Source organism: Varanus komodoensis, unplaced genomic scaffold (assembly GCF_004798865.1).
Source record: "Varanus komodoensis strain SLA01 unplaced genomic scaffold, ASM479886v1 scaffold2, whole genome shotgun sequence".
Taxonomy (NCBI): Eukaryota; Metazoa; Chordata; class Lepidosauria; order Squamata; family Varanidae; genus Varanus; species Varanus komodoensis.
Window position 1 is genome coordinate 57,996,123 of NW_025335568.1, and position 18,334 is coordinate 58,014,456.

The following is an 18,334-nucleotide window of genomic DNA, read 5'->3' on the forward strand; positions in this document are numbered from 1 at the left end:
GTCTTTTCCTGCTGTCATTGGTAATATCTTTTATTTTAATCGTTCACTAGGCAAAATAGTTCCATTTTTCTTCATGTACTTGAATTGCCCTGGGCTGGCTCAGCCTGCATTAGATGCCCTTTTCAGGCAATGCAACAGCATGCTGAGCTGAAGAGGAGAAAGAATTTGGAGAGCTCTTAAAGGGAAAGGACAATTGAGGAGCCAGAGGAGGAAAACAGGCAGATCACTGCTGAATTAGAAGGCAGTGATTATTGTGGAATTTCTGGAAAGTTCGGGTTTAATAACATGAAGACAGCTGTTACAGGGGTGCTGGGGCTGCCGCACGGAAAATGAGTCGCCTTATTGTGCCACTGCGAAAGTGGGGAATGTGGAATCATAGCCTGTGGTGACTGTGGAAGGAACTATAGCCAATTCAAGTGTACAGGAATAATATGTGGTATAGTCTCTCTTAGACTGTGTGCCAGGGGCACCTGTTCCTGAAGATAAAAGATTTGGGCATGGTAGCACATGCCTTACTTGCATCCCGGTCAGTGAGCATGGGTGCACCTTTAAAAATGCTTAGAAATGTTAATCAGTCCAGAGTGCTGTAGCCTGCCTAACGACTGGAGCCAGCTACCGGTCCATTTCTGGGCACAATTCAAAGTGCTGATTATGACCGCTTGGGACCTCACTATTGGAAAGACTGGGTTCTCCCTCAAGGGCCTACCTGCCTTTTAAGATGCTCAGGAGAGTGCTTTTTCTTGGTCTCATCACTGTTGGGTAGGAATGCAGGAGGGGATCCGCTCAGTGACTGGTCCTAAGCTTTGGGACTTCTTGTTGGGGGAGATCAGGCCCCCCTTCATCCGTGTTGTACTGCTACCTGCAGGCAGAGACATTTTGGTTCAGGCAGATTTGTGGCTTTTAAGCTTACTTTTTGTGATGAGGCAGGTCTCAACTGGTGCATTCTCCTTACTTCTTTTATACTGATGTGTTTTAATTGATTTGTTTTTAAGTACTGATCATAATTGTGCATTTTATCTGTGTTGTAGTAGTGTTAGCATTATGTTTAGTGAAAAGGCAGCATAATTGGTGTGAATACTGGACTGGGATGCGGGAAATCTGGATTCTCATCCCCTCTTGTCCATGAAGTCACTGGGTGACTTTGGGCCAGTCACAGACTCTTGGCCCAACCTACCTCACAGGGAGGTGGTTGTGAGGATAAAGTGGAGATATGTGAGCCACCTTGGGCTCCTCACAGGAGGAAAAAAGGTGGTTTAGAAGGACAATGCAATAGTAATATAATAAATAAATAAATTGTTGGATGGTATGGCAGGAACTGCAACTTGGACTGTAGCTCTAGGAAGATTTACCTAAGAGTCTGCACTGTTGAAGGAAGTTGGCATTACTACTGGTTAACCAGGCACAAGATTGCACTGCTAGTGTGTTATCTCTGCAAGAGCAAAAATGGAAAATGGATTTGTGGTTGGTGGAGAGAAAACTGAAGAAGGTGGGGCAACATAGAAAAATACTTGTTCTGTGTTGGGGCAGGGATCCACCTTGCCGAGAGCTGTCTGCTTTTGCCACTAGTGGTTCTCTGAAGCCTTGGGTGAGGTTCTGTGACCTGTAAGCACAGAGAGCATGCGTTCCACCACAACCATAGTACACCCGTGCTTGCACATGTTTGCACATGTCAGTATTAAAAGTGATGCAGAGACATGCATGGAGAAAGGGGCCTCTTCACCTAGGATAGGTGCACACTCAAGTGCATGCACGCAAGCACACACACCCCGGCCTGTTCTGCTGTCCTACAGTGCAAAAGATTCTGGGACAAGGCAAGAAAAGAAAAGGATGAAGGAAGCAGGCTACATCACTTGGGTGAGCGATGAGCTAGAACAGGCAAACTCTCCAGCTGCACAGGAAGAGCAGGGAAAAAATAGATTGTGAGTCTACCGTGCTGCTTCGCTGTCAGCCAGATCTCCCAGTGTCTGTTCAGTCTTACGTCTCTCAGAACCAGGAGACCTTCTGCAGTCCTGCTGGCCTCAATGAATATTCATGAGGGCAGCCTGCCCACGCATGGAAAGCAAACAGTGGCACGCAGGGTACAGGGCGGAAAGCAAGGCGGGCTGTGATTTGTGCCTGCCGCCGCCGTTGCTGAAGTCCTTCACAGCTGCTCAGTGGCAACATGTGCTGCATCTGAGGGTTGCGGCCTTCTGAGCTCCAGCCTTGCCTGGGAGGAAAACAAATCAAGCCTCGTGCTTGTGCTATTTTCAACATGGGGACAAGGTATCCCACTCTGTTCCCTCGCTCACTGCTGCGTTTCCATTTAGGTCTCAGTGAAAGCAGAACCACGCAGCCTGCTGTTCCGCTTTGAGAAAATTTAGCAGGGCAGAAAGAAGAAGAAAAGCATCGCCTTCTTTTTATCTCTTCCTCCCCTGCCAGCACTGGGTTTTTTCACTCTCAAGTTTGTCTGAGGCTCCCTGGGAAGAGATCAGAGCCTCCCCGTTTCTGAAGGCTGCCGAAGGGCCTGCCTTTTATACCAATAAATGTTTTATCGTTATTTAAGCTTCAAACATGTTAGCAATGGGTCTGTTAACATTTGGTGAAATGAAAGGGAGAGCAGTGGGAGAGAAGGATGGGGGTTCTCTTCCACTGCCTTTGCGCCATAGGTGGGAGGTTCCAGGGAAAAATCTGTGTGTACGTGTGTTTCATCCTCCTGGCTTTGCTGTTGTGCAGGAGAAGTCCAAATGGGTCTTGTATATGAAGCTTCATAAAGCTCTTTATACCACATTTTCCTTCTTTCTTCCATTCTTGTGCTCTGTGCTGAGGAGGCTCCAGATCTTCTAATCCTGTGTCTGCCTGCCTGTTCTGATGGTTTCTCAACTCGGGTACACGTGTTTCTCAGGCTGCCTTCTGGACTTAGGGGTGCAATAATGAGGGAGGATATGGGGGACACATCTCCCCAAAAGTGGGGAGGGTTTCATTAACGACACACACACACTCCCTGCTGTCCAGGTGCTAGGAGCCAGGGTCAAGGCTCAGCTTGGTCAGGCGCATTCCAGAGTCCACATCCTGGCTAGGGTGGTTATGTGGCCTCCATAACAGAGCAGAGTCCTCTGTTTGAAGGGCAGTCCAGCCCGAGTCCAGTTTAAAAAATGAAATGAAAGGACTGAAGGGAGAGCAAGGGACTAAATAGCAGATCAGCACCGAAAGAGCAGATTGAAGAGGTGTGCTGGTCTCAGTCTTCATTGCCGCAATGAGCTGCATTGCATTTCTATTTAAATGATGGTTTTGCATATAAACCTGCTTCTGTACATGTATATCAGTGCATGGAAATGTTAGGCATGTCTCTGTCCATCACCTTCAGGAATGGTGGGAGAGGATAAAGTGATTTATCCTTTGCCATGGGCCCATTGCAAAGTTGCGCAGAAATACAGAGGAGTTTGAGTAATCATTGTCAGCATTTCAGAATGTCATATGTGAGCCACTATGGCATAATGTTTAGAAAGCTGCCTGGGACTCGGAAAATCCACATTCTAGTCACCACTCGGCTGTGAAGCTCCCTGAAGTGACTTTGTGCCACTGGGGCCTATCAGCCTAATTACCACCCAGGGTTGCTGTGAAGATAAAATGGAGAAGCCAAAGAGGATTATGTAAGCTGCCTTGGGTTTACTTACAGGAGAAAAAAGGGGGCTAGAAATATAATAATAAATATAATAAATATAATCTATTTAAATTACAATAATTATACATACAATATGTCTCCCCAAGTGGTGAAAAGAGGACAGTCCGTCCAATACAGCAGGATTAGGCTACCAAGTATGGTCCAGATGCTTTGGACTACACTTTGTATAAGCCCCAGCTAACATCATCACTGGTAAGAGATTATGTGAGTTTTGGTCCAGAACGCCTGGAGGCATCAGGTTGTCCACCCCTGCATTATGGGATTGTTCAGATAGATCCTCATCAAATGAACGCAGGGTGGCCGGGCTGAGTTTTGCTGCTTGTGAAATGCGGAGCAGCCCTTAACTGCCCGTCCACATCTTGCTTGGCAGAAGTGCAGAATCAGGCAGATTTTGCAAACCTCTCCTGGAGGCAGCCTGGAAGAGGAAAGCCTCCCTCTTCATCGAGACTTGCCTCCCACCATTCCAGCAGAAGCATGATGCTGTGGGCAGCCTGATTCATGGCACTTGGCAGCAACCTGCTGCGGGCAGCCCGATCTTGGCTTTATTGTTTCATGTATTTTTTATAATAGGCCTTCAAAGGCTATAGATCTTGCCTGTCACACGACCTGCTCAGCATTGAGAAGAGAATGCAAGATTAAATGACTGACATCTTGCAAGCTGCTGTGGGCTGAGGTGATACCCAAATGGCTTCGCTACATGCAATTGCTTCAGAACCCAGCCTTCTCTTATCTTTATGTTTCAGAGTCTCTGGCAGAAGGGCGACAATGGACAGAGAGAAACAATAAACAGGGGAAATCAAACTGCAGTCACATTTGGGGGAGGGGTATTTATTTACTAGTGAATGGACCCAGCTTCAGAGGGGTTGGAATAGCCCCTAGTTTGACGAGAGCTGTCAAGCCAACTTACACAGCTGTCAGAGTTACCCCCCAGGGTATTCTAAAGATTCAGAAGGAATGTCCGGGCTGGCACTGCCTTCCACTAACTTCTATATTGCTAAAAGGAAAATAAATGAAGTTCATTTATATCAGAAAGGCAAAATAGCAGAACCAGCCTGCCTAGAATAACAGGAGGGTGATGCTGTTAATTATTTGCTTTTTTCTTTTTAAGAACATATACTAATTGCTAATCTTCCCTATATCTCTGTTTATTTTATGAAATTATTCATGCACCTCAACAAGAGGAGTTTCTATGGAAACCGAGAAAGTACACTTTCATTAGGAAACCTACCCCCCGAAAAAGTACCCAGCTAAAAATGTAAATTACCCTTTTGCAGGAGAGTATATGAATATTCTTCTTGCTCTCCCCACCTCACTCCCCTCCCCTTTCCGTTCTGCCTCGTGGGCAGATTCCAGCTGGACTGAACACGGCAACAACATGAAGGCATTGTTTACTGCTTGCCAGACTCCATGGGGATATATGAAATTCTGCCAGAGCACAGCAGCTCTTAAGGGGCTGATTCTTCAGGGAAACACAGTGTTCAGTGCTATATGTCAAGACAGCTCCAGGGTGTCAAAAATGCATAGCAGTGAAAAACGGGGGAAGCTTTTTCGAGGCTGCCATTCAGTGGCCCAGTCCAGGGATGCATGAGGTCGACAGCCCTGCCCACTGAAGAGGCATTCTGATGCCCTCCAAATATTTTGGAGTGCAACTCCCATCAACCCCAGCCAGCATGGCCAGTGGCCAGAAATTGTAGGTGTTGTGGTCTAAAGCATCTGGAGGGTCCTAGGCTGTCTGTTGTTGTTTTGTGCTATCAAGTCATCTCCGGCTTCTGGCAATCCTATGAATTAAAGCCTTCCAAAATATCCTGTCCATGACAGGTTCATTCAGTTTTTCCAAGTTGAAGGCTGTGGCTTCCTTTATGGATTCACTCCATCTCATATTTGGTATTCCCTTTTATTTTCTGCCTTTCCCTAACATGATTGTCTTCTCCGGTGAGTCCTGCCTTTGGAATATATCCGAATTATTGACAGCCTCAATTTTATCATCTTTGCTTCTAGGGAAAGCTCTGGCTTGAGTTGATCTAGGATGCACTTGTTTATCTTGCCGTCAGTCCAGGATATTCACAAAGCTTTCCTTCAACACCATGCTTCAGAGGCATCAGTTTTCTTCCTATTGGCTTTCTTCACTGTCCAGCTTTCACACCCATACATTGTGATAGGGAGTGCAATAGCTTGGATGATCTTGACCTTGGTCTGCAGTAAAACATCCTTATAGTTGATGATCTTTTCTAATTCCTTCATTACTGTTCTTCCAAGTCTCATTCATTTTTGAATTTCTTGGCTGTAGCCTCTCTCTGAATTGATGAATGAGACGAGATACGTGAAATCTTTCACAATTTTGGTTTCTTCATTATTAACATTACTGTTCTGTAATTCTTCTGTAGATATTATGTTCATGAGTTAATATTCAGCTGCAGTTCTGCTTTTGTACTTTTTTCTTTCAGTTTTATCAAGAGTCATTTCAAGTCATAGCAGCTTTCTGCTGGTAGTATGGAATCACATCTAAAATTAGGGATGTTCTGTCAGTTTTCACCCCTCTCTCTGATTGTACTCTAGCTTTCCTATGATATGTTCTGCATCTCGATTGAATAAATAGGGAGATAAAATGTGTCCTTGTCTGACACCCTTGCCTATGGAAACCATTCTGTTGCTCCATATTCTGTCCTCACAGTAGCTTCTTGTCTGTGGTCCAGGTCCCACATCAGGACACTCAAGTGCTGAGGCTCAGCCAATGCTTTCAGGACCATCCACGGCTTCTCATGATTCACACAGTCAGAGGGTTTGCTGTAGCCTATAAAGCACAGACTGAGCTTTTTCTGAAATTTCCTTGGTGCGCTCCAGTAGCCAACATATGTTTGCAATATGCTCTCTAGTTTCCCTTCCTTTTTAGAGCCCAGATCGGAGGTGTGGCATTTCTTGCGCCACGTAGCACAATCTTTGCTGCAACGCTTTGGGTATCGCTTGATTTGCATGGGAGAAGACTGTGATCGTCCCCCGGTCGCTGCACTCCTTTGTATCTCCTTTCTTGGGAATTGGGATATATGCTGAACGTTTCCAGTCTGGACCATTGTTTAGTTTTCCTTATTTGTTGACATACTTGTGTTAGGTTTTGGACTGATTCATTCTCTGCAGCTTGGAATAGCTGTATTGGTATCCTATATACTCCAGGTGCTTTATTCTTTGCAAGGCCTTTTAGGACAGATTTCACTTCACTTTCTAATACTGCAGGCTCTTCTTCATTTGATTCCACTTTGAGGAATCTGTCATCCTTTCATCTCTTCTGTATACAGAACTCTTCTATATAGTTCTGTATATTCTTTCTACATTCTCTTTATTTCCTCCTGGTTGGATAGTATGTTCTCTTCTTTGTCTTTTAGCATTCCTAATATAGGTTTGAATTTCCCTTTGATTTCTCAGATCTTCTGGAAGAGGTCTCTTGCTTTCCCCCCTTTGTTCCTCTGTTCTGTTTCTTTGCACTGACCACTGCAATAGTTCTTTGGTTCCTAACTGTGGAATAAGTGACTGGCAGCACGAAGGAAAAAGGCAGGCGTCTCCAACCTAGCACCCTGCCTGGCCCGAGCCAAGAAGTAATCTTTTCCGATGGAGATACTGAGGCTATGAAACTCCAGCATCCTGGTTGCTGTTCTTCACACACCCAGAGAGGCCACATCAGACCATTTGGAAGCAGAGGTTTCTGGAAACACCTGTTGGTAGGGCTCCTGATTAATTTTGTTCACCCGTCGAGTTAGAGGCTGAGTGACCACCCAGTCTGAGAGAGTGCAGACACCAAAAGGTACAAGCACAAGCTGCCTACCATTGGCAAATTGCCAGTTGAGGGCCCAAAGAAACTGTACTTTGCAGGAGTAAGCGGTTCCTTCAGAAGCTGGAGGGTTAGTCAAGAGTAGGAGATGCCTCGGAAGCCCTGCTAGGCTGGCTTAACTGTTGCAACTGGGCCTTTTAAAGCAGGTAGATCAGGCTTTGTTCTGCTCTGTCTACTGCTGGAACCACACAGGTCTGGTGCACCCCGGCTCCAGTCATGTCCTCAGAACATCTGGTGACTCCCCCAGCCTTTAGTTTTGGAGGACATCTCCCAGCATCTCAGACTATTGATCATGTAGACTGGGCATCAAGTCGGGGAAGTCTGGAGTAGGTTGTCTCTATGCTATTTCCTTTCTCTCACCCATGGAAAAGAATGCAGAGGGCTTGTCCCATGGGCACAGCAGCTGGCATAATCTGCATTTCCAGATGTTTGAACTGGCACCAGCCGGCTCACTAGGGGGGATTTCCTCCCTCTTTTTCTGCCTCTGCTTCACGCAGACCCAATAGCCTGGAACCTAAATGCTTTCTCCTATATCAGCCTCCCTGTGTCTTGAGATCTGCTGCTGAAGCTGTTCTCCACGTGCTTGCCTTAGTGGAAGTGCACTTTGTGATGGCAGAAGGAAGGGCTGTCTCTGTGGCCACACCTCCATGGTGAACTGCCTGGTGTGCCTGGTGCTGTCTAGTATAAATGTTGTAGGCACAAGGCTAATTCATTAATGGAGTTCATAGGTCACCCTTCACATTATAATCCCAGGGCAGGGTCCATGTACATCCATAAAAACCACATAAAGCAACTTAAAAGCACCAACGAGTGCTTGATTCTTGTGATAATTCAAAACATGGATTTAGTTAAAACATGCTTATTTCCCCGGGTATTTTCATTTGAAAAATGCCTTAACCTGCTGCATGTTTTCAGTTGCTGACTAATTTTTTTGGTTAATACCATGTGTTTGTGCTATATATTAGTGCTCAGGGATCTTTAGGCCACCAAATCCAACTCTGCTCAGGGTAGGAGTCCAGGTCAAAGCATCAGGAAGGGACAGCTGCCAGTCTCCGCTTGAATGCCTCCAGCATGACAGCCCACCAGCTCCCCAGGCAGTGGGTGCCATAGTGACTGCTCTGACAGAAAGTTTTTCTTGATATTCAACTGAAATCTGCCTTCCTGTAACATATGCCTATTATTTTATGTCCTGCAGTCTTCCTGGATGATAATGAACAGGCTTCAGCCTTCCTCTGTGTGACAGCCCTTTAGATATTTGAAAAGGGCTGTCATATTCTTCCCTCTTCTTCTCTTCTACCCAGTTCCTTCAAATCTTTTCTTAAAGGATTTAATGTCTAGTCCTCTGATCATCTTCATTGTCCTTCTCCAAACTTGTTCCAGTTCAAACTCATTCCAAACCTGTGGTGCACCTACATGTGGTATATGCTATGCCATTACTTCTTTAAAATAGGTCTTGTGAAACCAAATAATATACTGAAAGCAGCAGCTACAAGGATGAAGGTGTTTACAAGGTGGCTTACATTATTCTCCTCCTCCTCTTCATCTTATCCTCACAACAACCCTGTGAGGTAGGTTGGGTGAGAGTCTATGACTGGCCCAAAGTCACCCAGTGAGCTCCATGGCTGAGTGGGGACTTGAACCCGGATCGCCTGAGTCCCAGTCCCTCACTCTTAACCACTACAGCAAGGCAGCACTGACTCTTATGGAACTCTAAAGCAAAGTTATTTATTTATTGTGTATGTTTATATGCCATTTTTCTCCAAGGCAGTGTTACCGAACTCAGCCAGTCAACAGCTAGGGCAAACCTGGGTGGACCCCAGACCCGAGCCAAAAGGAGCCTGAGATGAGACTTAGAGCCAAAATCAACTTTATTCTAGTGCACTATAGAATAAAGGGAGACAAAAGGGGACATTCAGCCCAAAGCAGTGTCTCAAAGGTTGCACCCCAGTACATGCATTTTATACCCTAGGTAACCAATTAGGTCACCTAATACACATCGATACATCAATGTGTGCACCCCTTCCCGTGCTGGAGAAAGAGTCCTTTCTTCTGTCAAGGACCAGACATTTCCCATGTCTATTTCTTATCTGCTCAAGATTCACACAGGCTTGCCATGTTCTTACTCCCTGCACATTTGCAACTTTCATGGTGGCTAGAACCAGTTTCCACTGTCCCTTTGATTACTGTATTCGAGGTCAGGCTAGCGTGTTAGCTGTGGGTTACACAAAGTTCATTTTGTTCTTATCTGCCCTCCCTCCTGGGACAGTATAACTGTGGTGTCTTTACTATGTGGCCTTCCTCTGGCCGACTACTGTTGGGGCCTTGCTCTGGCCAATTACTTTTGGGGTGTTTTGGGGTGCTGCAATTGGCAACAGCAGCATCAATGGTCCTCCTCCTTTCAGTGTTACTACTTATAATGCTGTCAATCAATGAGTAGCTCAGAGGCCCCCATGACCCAAGATGGATTACAGCCCGGATCACCAGCACCCCAGTCTGACATTCTAACCTTTCCTGCAGACCAGCATTCACTCCACCTCACTGATCTGGACAACTTCACAGGCAACGGTTTCTACCAGTGGCCAAGATGTCGTAGTTCATAGAGACCTGAAAGGGAGGGGGCAACAGGGAGGGGGCATTGCCTTTATTTTTGCCATGCTCTTCCCAGAAGCCCTTATAAGAAAAGGGATGCTGAACAAGGTGGATCATTCCTTGGTCTTCCCGTGTTCTTACTTTTTTATGAAGAGAGGTCAGTTATCCTACCACAACCAACATTTTGGACCACTGGCCATACTGACCACAGCCAGTGGGAATTGCAGCCCAGAGCCTTTGAAAGGATGCCATTTGGGGAAGGAGACTTTATAATGTTGGGGGTTTAGAGAAAAAAATTAAGAACAGCATGATGATAGGAATGGGAAATCACCCTCCCATTCACTGTGAAAGAAGCTTGAGGGTTTTGAGGTTCCTGACAAAAAGAAAGTCTTGAGGGCTTTTTGAGCATTCAAAAACCAAGGCCCTGTGCACACCCACCTCCAGAGTTGACCCCTGCCCCAAGGGCCCCGATTCTTACCATGAGACAGGTAGGGGTGGCAGAAGTGGCAACGGTAGCAGCAGGAAACAGGAAGGCATCACCACAAAGGCAGGTGCCAATCGCCATAAAATTTGCATGCACGAAGGTACATTCTAGCGTGGAATGTCAATTTATCCATTTTTATTCCGACTTATGTTGTAAGCTGTCCAGAGACGCAAGTAATGGACGGCATACAAATTTTAGAAATAAATAAATATTTGCAAACTTAGGAAGAGTTACTATAATTTAAATACCAGTACAGTAGATCTTTCTGTGGAAAACTCTAGTGATGACCCACTAGTGATGACTGCATACCATGGTCGTTTTGCTGCTTGTCTGCTTTTGATGGGCAGCTTCCAGGCACAACTCTCCTTTCTGGTGCTTTTAAAAAAATCTTTAAACCAGACTTGGACTGGGCAGCCCTTCAAATACAGGACACCTTCGTAATAAGGGACAGCTCTTTGGCAGCCTTTCAGATAGAGGACTGTCCTCTGTAAAAGGGGACAAATGACCACCCTAAGCTTGTATGGGCAATCCTTGTCTTTGTTGGAACTTTTTCCCTTGCCTGGGATTGTGCCTAGAAGTCCCAGAATCTCTAACCAGAAAGCAGATTCTGCACCAGTTTCCCACTGAGGATTAAAGATCATCCAGCAAATTCACAGAGTGTCTGATGCAGCTGCCTTGGCCAACTCCATCTGCCACAAAGAAGTATCAGGAGGCAACAGAAAATGAGGTGCTCAGGCAGAGTCGAGGTGAGCACAGCCAGCTGCAAACTCAATGTGATGGACACAAAATTCTGAATGGCAGAGAGGGAATAGAGAGAAATGATTATTCCTTCAACATAGTACAACTTTGTGTGTCATCCACTGAAATGGATTGGTGGTTGTGTTAGGTCTTGCAAAAGGATGTATTCGTTCGTGCAACAGGTCAGTTATGGAGCTCCCTGCCATGCGTGGGAAACTGTGGACCTCCAGATGTTGCCTAAGGGGACTGAGGCTGATGGGACTCCAGTTCCCATCAACACTGCATAGGGTGGCCAATGGTCAGGAATGATCAGAGTTGTAGTGCAGCAACATTTGAAGAACCACCAGCCATCCACTTGGCATTAAGAAAATTTTGCAAAATTTGTGAATGGATCTGCTGGTTACTCGTGGTTATTCCATATTCATAGGTAAGCTCTCCTCTAGAAAGTTTCTCTGTCTGGGGGTGTCTGTGCTGCTGCCAAAGACTTGGAAATCTCCATTTAGGCCCACCCTCACTCCGTCAAGAAGGAAAATCTGGAATACGATGCTGATGCATAAGAACACACATTTAGCATCAGCAAAATAACATTTTGCAACAGGAAAAAGATGGTTGTTGATGCTGGAGCAGTAGGCCTTCCGCTCACATAGGACAACTGAACTTTGTTAACGCTGGATTGCTTTTCCTTGGCAGGGGCTGGTCCTGAACAGACTCGGTCGTAGAAGCTTGGCTCAGAAGGTCCTGCAGGATGCAGTCCAGGTGCAGAGCACCAGCCACAAAGCCTGGAACAGCCTTGGAGAAGTTCTTCATGCTCAGGGCAAAAGCGAAGCTGCCGTCGAATGCTTCCTGACAGCTCTGGACCTCGAATCCAGCAGCCCTGTCATCCCCTTCACAGTTATCCCCAGGGAACTGTGATGGCTCTCTCTGTGCATGGGCACAGGTGCATTCTCTGGAGGTAGTTCCAATAGCACACAAGCTAAGCAATCTGTTTACAGTGCAATAAATATATAGTTGCTCAGTTGTTGCCTAGAATTTAGAAATCTTTCCATAAGGAAGTGCTTCAGTTTCAGGGATATTGCATTATTCTAGCACTCAGGCCGCAAGATAGATGGTTGCTGGGGAAATGCAATTCTTTTTCTAGCTGCTGGGGATGTTGCAATTTGCAGTGCTGGCCTGAATCAGCCTTCACAATGTGACCCAACTAGGAACAGAGGCCAGCAGATATGTATGACACCATAGGAGGGACTAACCTCTCTGCCTGGGGGTGCAAAAATTTGGTGGTGGGAGAAGCGGGAGTTGGCAAACACCCGGAAGGTCACAATACATGGGTGCTGGGAAGAAACGGGGTTTAAGCTTGATGTGCACCAGATTTGCAAGTCTAGCTTAAAAGACAGTTGTACGTGTCATTGCAGCTACTGGATAGTGCCTGGGGCACTGCCGGTGCTGAGCAACATGGCATGTCTCCCTCTAAGCCTCTGTCTGACAGCACCGCAAAGAAGGGGCCTGTATGGGTGCTAAAGCTGCCTGCTGTGACTTTGGCTGCCTACTTCCGCTCCTCATTATGGAAGAAAAAAGTATTTTTGAGTTCACTCTGACTTTGCTGTGACACTTGAGTTGGATTTGCTGCCAAATACTATCATAACTGGATTCTAAGAGATGACGCGCAAAAATATTCTGCTCTCCATCCTCTCTCACAGAATCTTACGAGCAAAATTTGTTGTAAACAGATGCAGCTCTAAGATCAGTTCATTATTCAACCCATACATCTTACTCCTTTTTACTTTTTTAAAGCCCATCAAGGGCACGGACTGTTCCCGTGCAGGCCTGCCCACAGTTCCACGGAGGCATCTTTTTCTTCCCCCTGCCTGGCTGCCCTTGGCTGCAAGCACACGTTGCAGGAGGCTGACCATGACGTTCAAGAGGAAGCCCATGTGTGCCTTCTAATGGCACATCTGTCTTCATTCCTGGGCCCTGTCTGCCAATTTCCTCTGCTCCACTGCTGTGAAGGGTGAAGGTGGATAGTTCCTCAAGCTTAAGAATAAAACCTTTGGGCGGGAGTATGCGAAGATATATAAACATGTGAAGACAAGCACAATGGCCTACAATCCACAGCCCACGTTCTCTTCAGCCTCTCCATGGGCATTAACAGGGTCACTGTAGATCTGGCACAGAGCAGAACTTTCTCTGTGTGGAGGCCTGGGTTGCCCCCCACCAAGCCCACCATGGACTGGATGACGTCAGTGGACAGGGCCGTCCCCCTGGCAACATTGTCCCACCCATTTTGCCCTCCTTCTTATTGAGAAAGCAACCAATCAGAGAAAGAAACTTGGTCAGCTTGGCGCCCCTCCCTGAGGACTCCAAGGAGGTTCTGTGGAATAAATGCAGAACCTCCACCAGCCAGATTAGGTCCAGGAGCCAGCGGTTCGGTATCCCTGCTCGGGAGAGACAATAGTGTTATAGTGCACAGACAGCCTCCTCTGTGCTATCATCATGAATGCTATAAATCAAATTCTGAGCGACAAAATAGATCCTCTTCAGCCAACGTTTCCCCCTGTTGTTAACACTTCCTTCCATTTTACATATTCAATCCTGGCAAAGCCGCTCATAGTACTAGGGAAAGCTTCTTTTTTAGTGTTTATATTCTGAATCATATCTAATACATATTTTTAAAGCAGATAGGCCTGTTGGAACAAACATATACCCTGTATTTCTCTGTAGTGATATACATAATAGGATTGTTTTGATCCACTTCTGTATGTGGCATGGACCAACGAAGGCTCAGCTCTTTGAAGTTCCATTCACTTCAATGGAAGACTTAAGCTTGGGGTTAAATCTCCTTCACTGAAATCAAATATAGCAAAAGTGGCTGGATTGTGTCCCTGCTTGAGATTATTTTTTAACAGCACATGGGAAAGTAATGGACAGGGCTCTTATTTTCAGGGATGCACAAACATGCCAGCTCACTCTTGGTGAGTACAGCTTTTGCTCTGAACATGGTCCAGAAGCAAGGAGAGCTCACCATCTCCTGCACTTGGAAGGACTGAGGAAAGCCGGAGCTGGCTTGATGTCAGCAGCATGGGGAGTGTCTTGGACTGTCTCTGCTGCTGCACTGGGCCTCGAAGAAATGCAGGCGCCTGCAATTCGGGCTCCTGTTTCTGGGTGCCTGAGGCTTGATGCGACAGGGGCAAGTCTCCCGTTCCCTTCTCCTCCCATCCCTCTTCACAGCTGTGCTGGCTCGGGAGTGCAGTGTAGTGTCTAGAGACTCATTTGGCAAGGCTCACAGCAAGGACAACTGCTGGCTGGCCGGCCACCAGTGCAAGCCAAGATCTGTCTGACCCTTGTGTATTTGCACTACCTTATGTGATTGTGTCACGGCATAGCATGGGAAACTATGTAGTAGAAGAGAAAACGGGTATGGCCAGAAGAGCATTTTGACTCGGCTTGTCAGAGCAATAAAGCTGCAGCAGGACCGCTCATCCATCCCAGCGGACCTACAAAGCAAGTGGAAGGAAGAAACGAGATGCTGAGGGCAGCAACTCCACATCTCTTATGATATGGAATTCTAAGAGTACTTCAAACACACCCAGCACCTAACAACCATTACAGATAAATGAGCGTCGCTAAGGAATCAGACCAGCGTTCCAGCTCCCTTGCCTATTTAGCTGCTGTAGGGGTGAGAATGGCTGGGGTCACATGTCATGAGAAGTCATGGTGGTTTGTTACCCTTGCTGGACTGTAATGTCATCTGAACCCAGTTGTAAAATATGGTGGTATATTTGGTCTCTGGAAACCATGTAAAGAAACATAGGTTTGCTGTATGGTTTTCTCATGCTGGTACCTCCACTTTTCCATTCATGGTGCAAAAACACCATAGAATCCCCTAGAAAAATCAGTAACAGAACCGGTTGCTCTAGGCATTCAGTCTCTACTACCCTCAGCCTCTTCACAACAAGTACTTCAGGGCTTGGTTTGTTCCTTTTGGCACCTGTGCCCATTGCCCTGTTCACTTTCTGCAACTTTCTGCAGGGAGAAAATGGATAAATGAATGGAGAGAGAAAGGAAGAATCACATTGAAAGTATTTATTTTAATACAAAAAAACCCCTTTGGTGAAACAGTTGAGCTGAAAGAGTTAATAAGATAGAGGAGGAAAATCAGGAGGAGAAAGAGGGAAAAGCTGCCTCAAAACGTCAGCCAACCAAGCAGAAAGAGGCAGCTGAGGTCCATGGGAAGCGTCACAGTAAAGAAGATCTTGTTTCCCCCGATCTGGTACCCTCCAAGTGCACAACTCCCATAAATATGGTAATTTACAGTCTGGCACATCTGGAGGACACGAGGCTGGGGAAGGCTGACATGGAGAAGGCCGCCAAAGCAACACTGTGCTCCAAAAGGTATTGGATCAAGGCACACCCACAACCAGCTGGCATTTTTGAAGACTTTCTTTCTCCTTGCGACTACTGAATAGAGCCTTTTGTTCTAAAGGATCTTATTTTAAAATGGGCTTGTGCCAAGATGCTCCTAACGTTGCAACAGAGGATGTGAACTATTGCTTCCATCTTTTTGCTCTCGGCAATATCTGTAGTATGTAATGCTTATGGTAGAACCATACATTTCTCCATGGAATGGTTCTCTCTCTTTCCATCTCAAAGAACGTAGACCTTCAGGGGATTTCCTTCCCAATATTTCAGTACCCTTCCAACCTGCTTTTGATTGTTCTGCTGTGACCATTCAAGTTGGCCTCATCCTCTCATCTGAGAAAGTCCATCTTCCTGCTGGGTACTTGGCAGTAACTGGATTGTACAATGAGACTGAACATGTGCACTTTTGAAACATGTTGCACTGTGATCCAAGTTTGCACACTCCCACAATTAGAATTTTTAAAGATATGCACATTGTTGTTAAAGGGGGTCACCGTTCGTTTCTCTCATTCTTAGGAACTGGCTTTATGGTTCAAGCATTAGGAGGTGCTCCATCCTGGGGCCTGTTTTATGTCATGTCCATGAACTATTTAATCCATAGGCTTAACTAAAATGATCAAGGGCTTGCAGCAGTTCCCGTATGACAGATGGCTACAACATCAGGGACTGTTTAGCTTAGGAAAAAGACAAATTAGTGGAGGCATCATAAAGGTGTATAAAAACATGCATGGCATGGAGAAAGCAGAGGGAGACATTTTTCTCTGCCTATTAAAATACAAGAACTTGGTGTCACCCATAAAGTCGATTGGTGGGATAGTCGGGACAGGTTAACGGGAAGGACTTCTTCACATATATGTGATAAACTACAGAATTCACTATCACAAGATGTGGTGTTGGCCTCCAAAACAGATGGCTTTAAAGGGAGATAAACAGGTACATGGAGCCCAAGGCTACCAGTGGCTATTGGTTCTGATGCTTATATGCCATCTCTAGCAACAGAGGCAGTATGCGTGGCTGGGGAACAATGGATTTCTCGTGCGGGCCGCCACTGTATGAAAAGCATGCTAGACTAGATGGACTTGATCTGGTCCTCTATGGTGGTTCTTCTCTTCTTAACCATATTGTAATTGTATTAGCAATTCTGTATTGTAAGATGCAGCAAAGGCATCACACGGGTGTGGAATAAGCTTTGTTTGCAAATGGACCTCTGCCATCCCTGGCCCTGCCATCTTGGGACCCTGAAATCTTCCCTCTCCATATTTGCCGGCCCATTCTCTGGTGTCAAAAAAGGCATCTCAGTGTCTTTAACAGGATAGCAAAGGGGAAAGGGTTCCTCACCATGGCAGTGGAAATGGTTCTTTCCTTAGTTTTCCTGTTCAGCAGCACTGCATCATGTCTCAGCATTCCGATGGGAACGAGGGAAGGTGCAAATGGACAGGCACCTTGGAATAATGATGTCTACCAAAACCTGTACAAGACTGGGCACTCCTAGAATAATACTACAGAAAAATCCATTAAGTTGCACCTTTGTGCCTGAGAGTTTCAGGGTGGGGAGGGGAGTTTAAATGTTTTATAATCTCTCATGGAGAATTTTCCCATTGTATTATGGTGACTGGCTGGTTTTGAATAGTTCCATTTTGGCTTCAGCATAGATACTGTGAGTCTCATTTATCTAACAGGTCATTGTACTTAGAACTATTGTAAATTATTACTTATTAAATGTGTTGCCCTTCTGCAGAAAGGAGCCGATCCAGCAAACTTTGGCAACTCTTAAATATTGTTGAAAGCAATAAAAACTGCCTAGTCATGATGAACTGAAATCCCTTTGATTTTTATGAGATGCAGTCAAGACTCCTTTTGTCAAGATGATGTTTTGCAGAGAATTAGAAACCATGCAAATAAATACATTCTATAACATGATTAATTTAAGAGCCTTTGGTTGATGTTCACCAACTGTGTAATGAACCGAGATTCTCTTGTTTGTCCAGAACAGCTTCAGAAATCCTTAACAAGCTTGTTCCTTGCCTCTTTGAACCCACAATTCCAAAATGTAACTCTCAAGGATGCCCTGCATGCTAGTTTGCAAGTTTTGTTTGCAAAGTAGCTTGCAATGCAATCAAGGTTTCCTATGAAGCACAGTGACATTAAATTTCACCAGATGAATAAACAAATCTCATGGAAAAAGATGTTAAGTCTCTTCTGCTCATTTTTTGGAATGCATGCTACAAGTATTAGAAGCTTTGCTATGCATTCATGCTTCAAATATCTGAGGAATGCCCTGAACTGAAGATACTGGCTGCAGAAGACAATGTATTTATTTTATTTATTTCTTTGGGTATTTTTACCCTGTCCAGTACCCAGTGGGTCTCTGGACGGCACATGCCCACACCAATTAAAGTTGAAAGCGACAGGAGTCTTCAAAGATCAGGACTGGCACTATGTCACACTGAACATGATCCAAAATTCAGATTGTTTCAGGTTTTCCAATTCACTTGCATTATTATTTGCTATTTTTTCGATTTATATGTCACCTCATTAGCCATTATTTGCCATAGGCATTATTTGCTTCCCTTACCCTGATGTAATGGGAAAGGGATCTCATGGAGTTACCAGGGCAAGTGCTAAATAT

At 45.5% G+C, this 18,334-nt stretch overlaps 1 protein-coding gene across 2 annotated transcripts in view; it reads left to right on the forward strand.

Moving 5' to 3' along the window:
* The window catches only part of TTC7A (tetratricopeptide repeat domain 7A), a 184,363-nt gene extending 166,480 nt beyond the window's left edge, over positions 1 to 17,883 (forward strand). For both annotated transcript variants that reach the window (XM_044428394.1, XM_044428395.1), the window contains one exon: positions 11,983 to 17,883. In XM_044428394.1, coding sequence (XP_044284329.1) covers positions 11,983 to 12,204 — 222 coding nt within the window. In that variant the 3' untranslated portion in view covers positions 12,205 to 17,883. The remainder of the gene's footprint in view (positions 1 to 11,982) is intronic.
* The last annotated feature ends 451 nt before the right edge of the window (positions 17,884 to 18,334 follow it).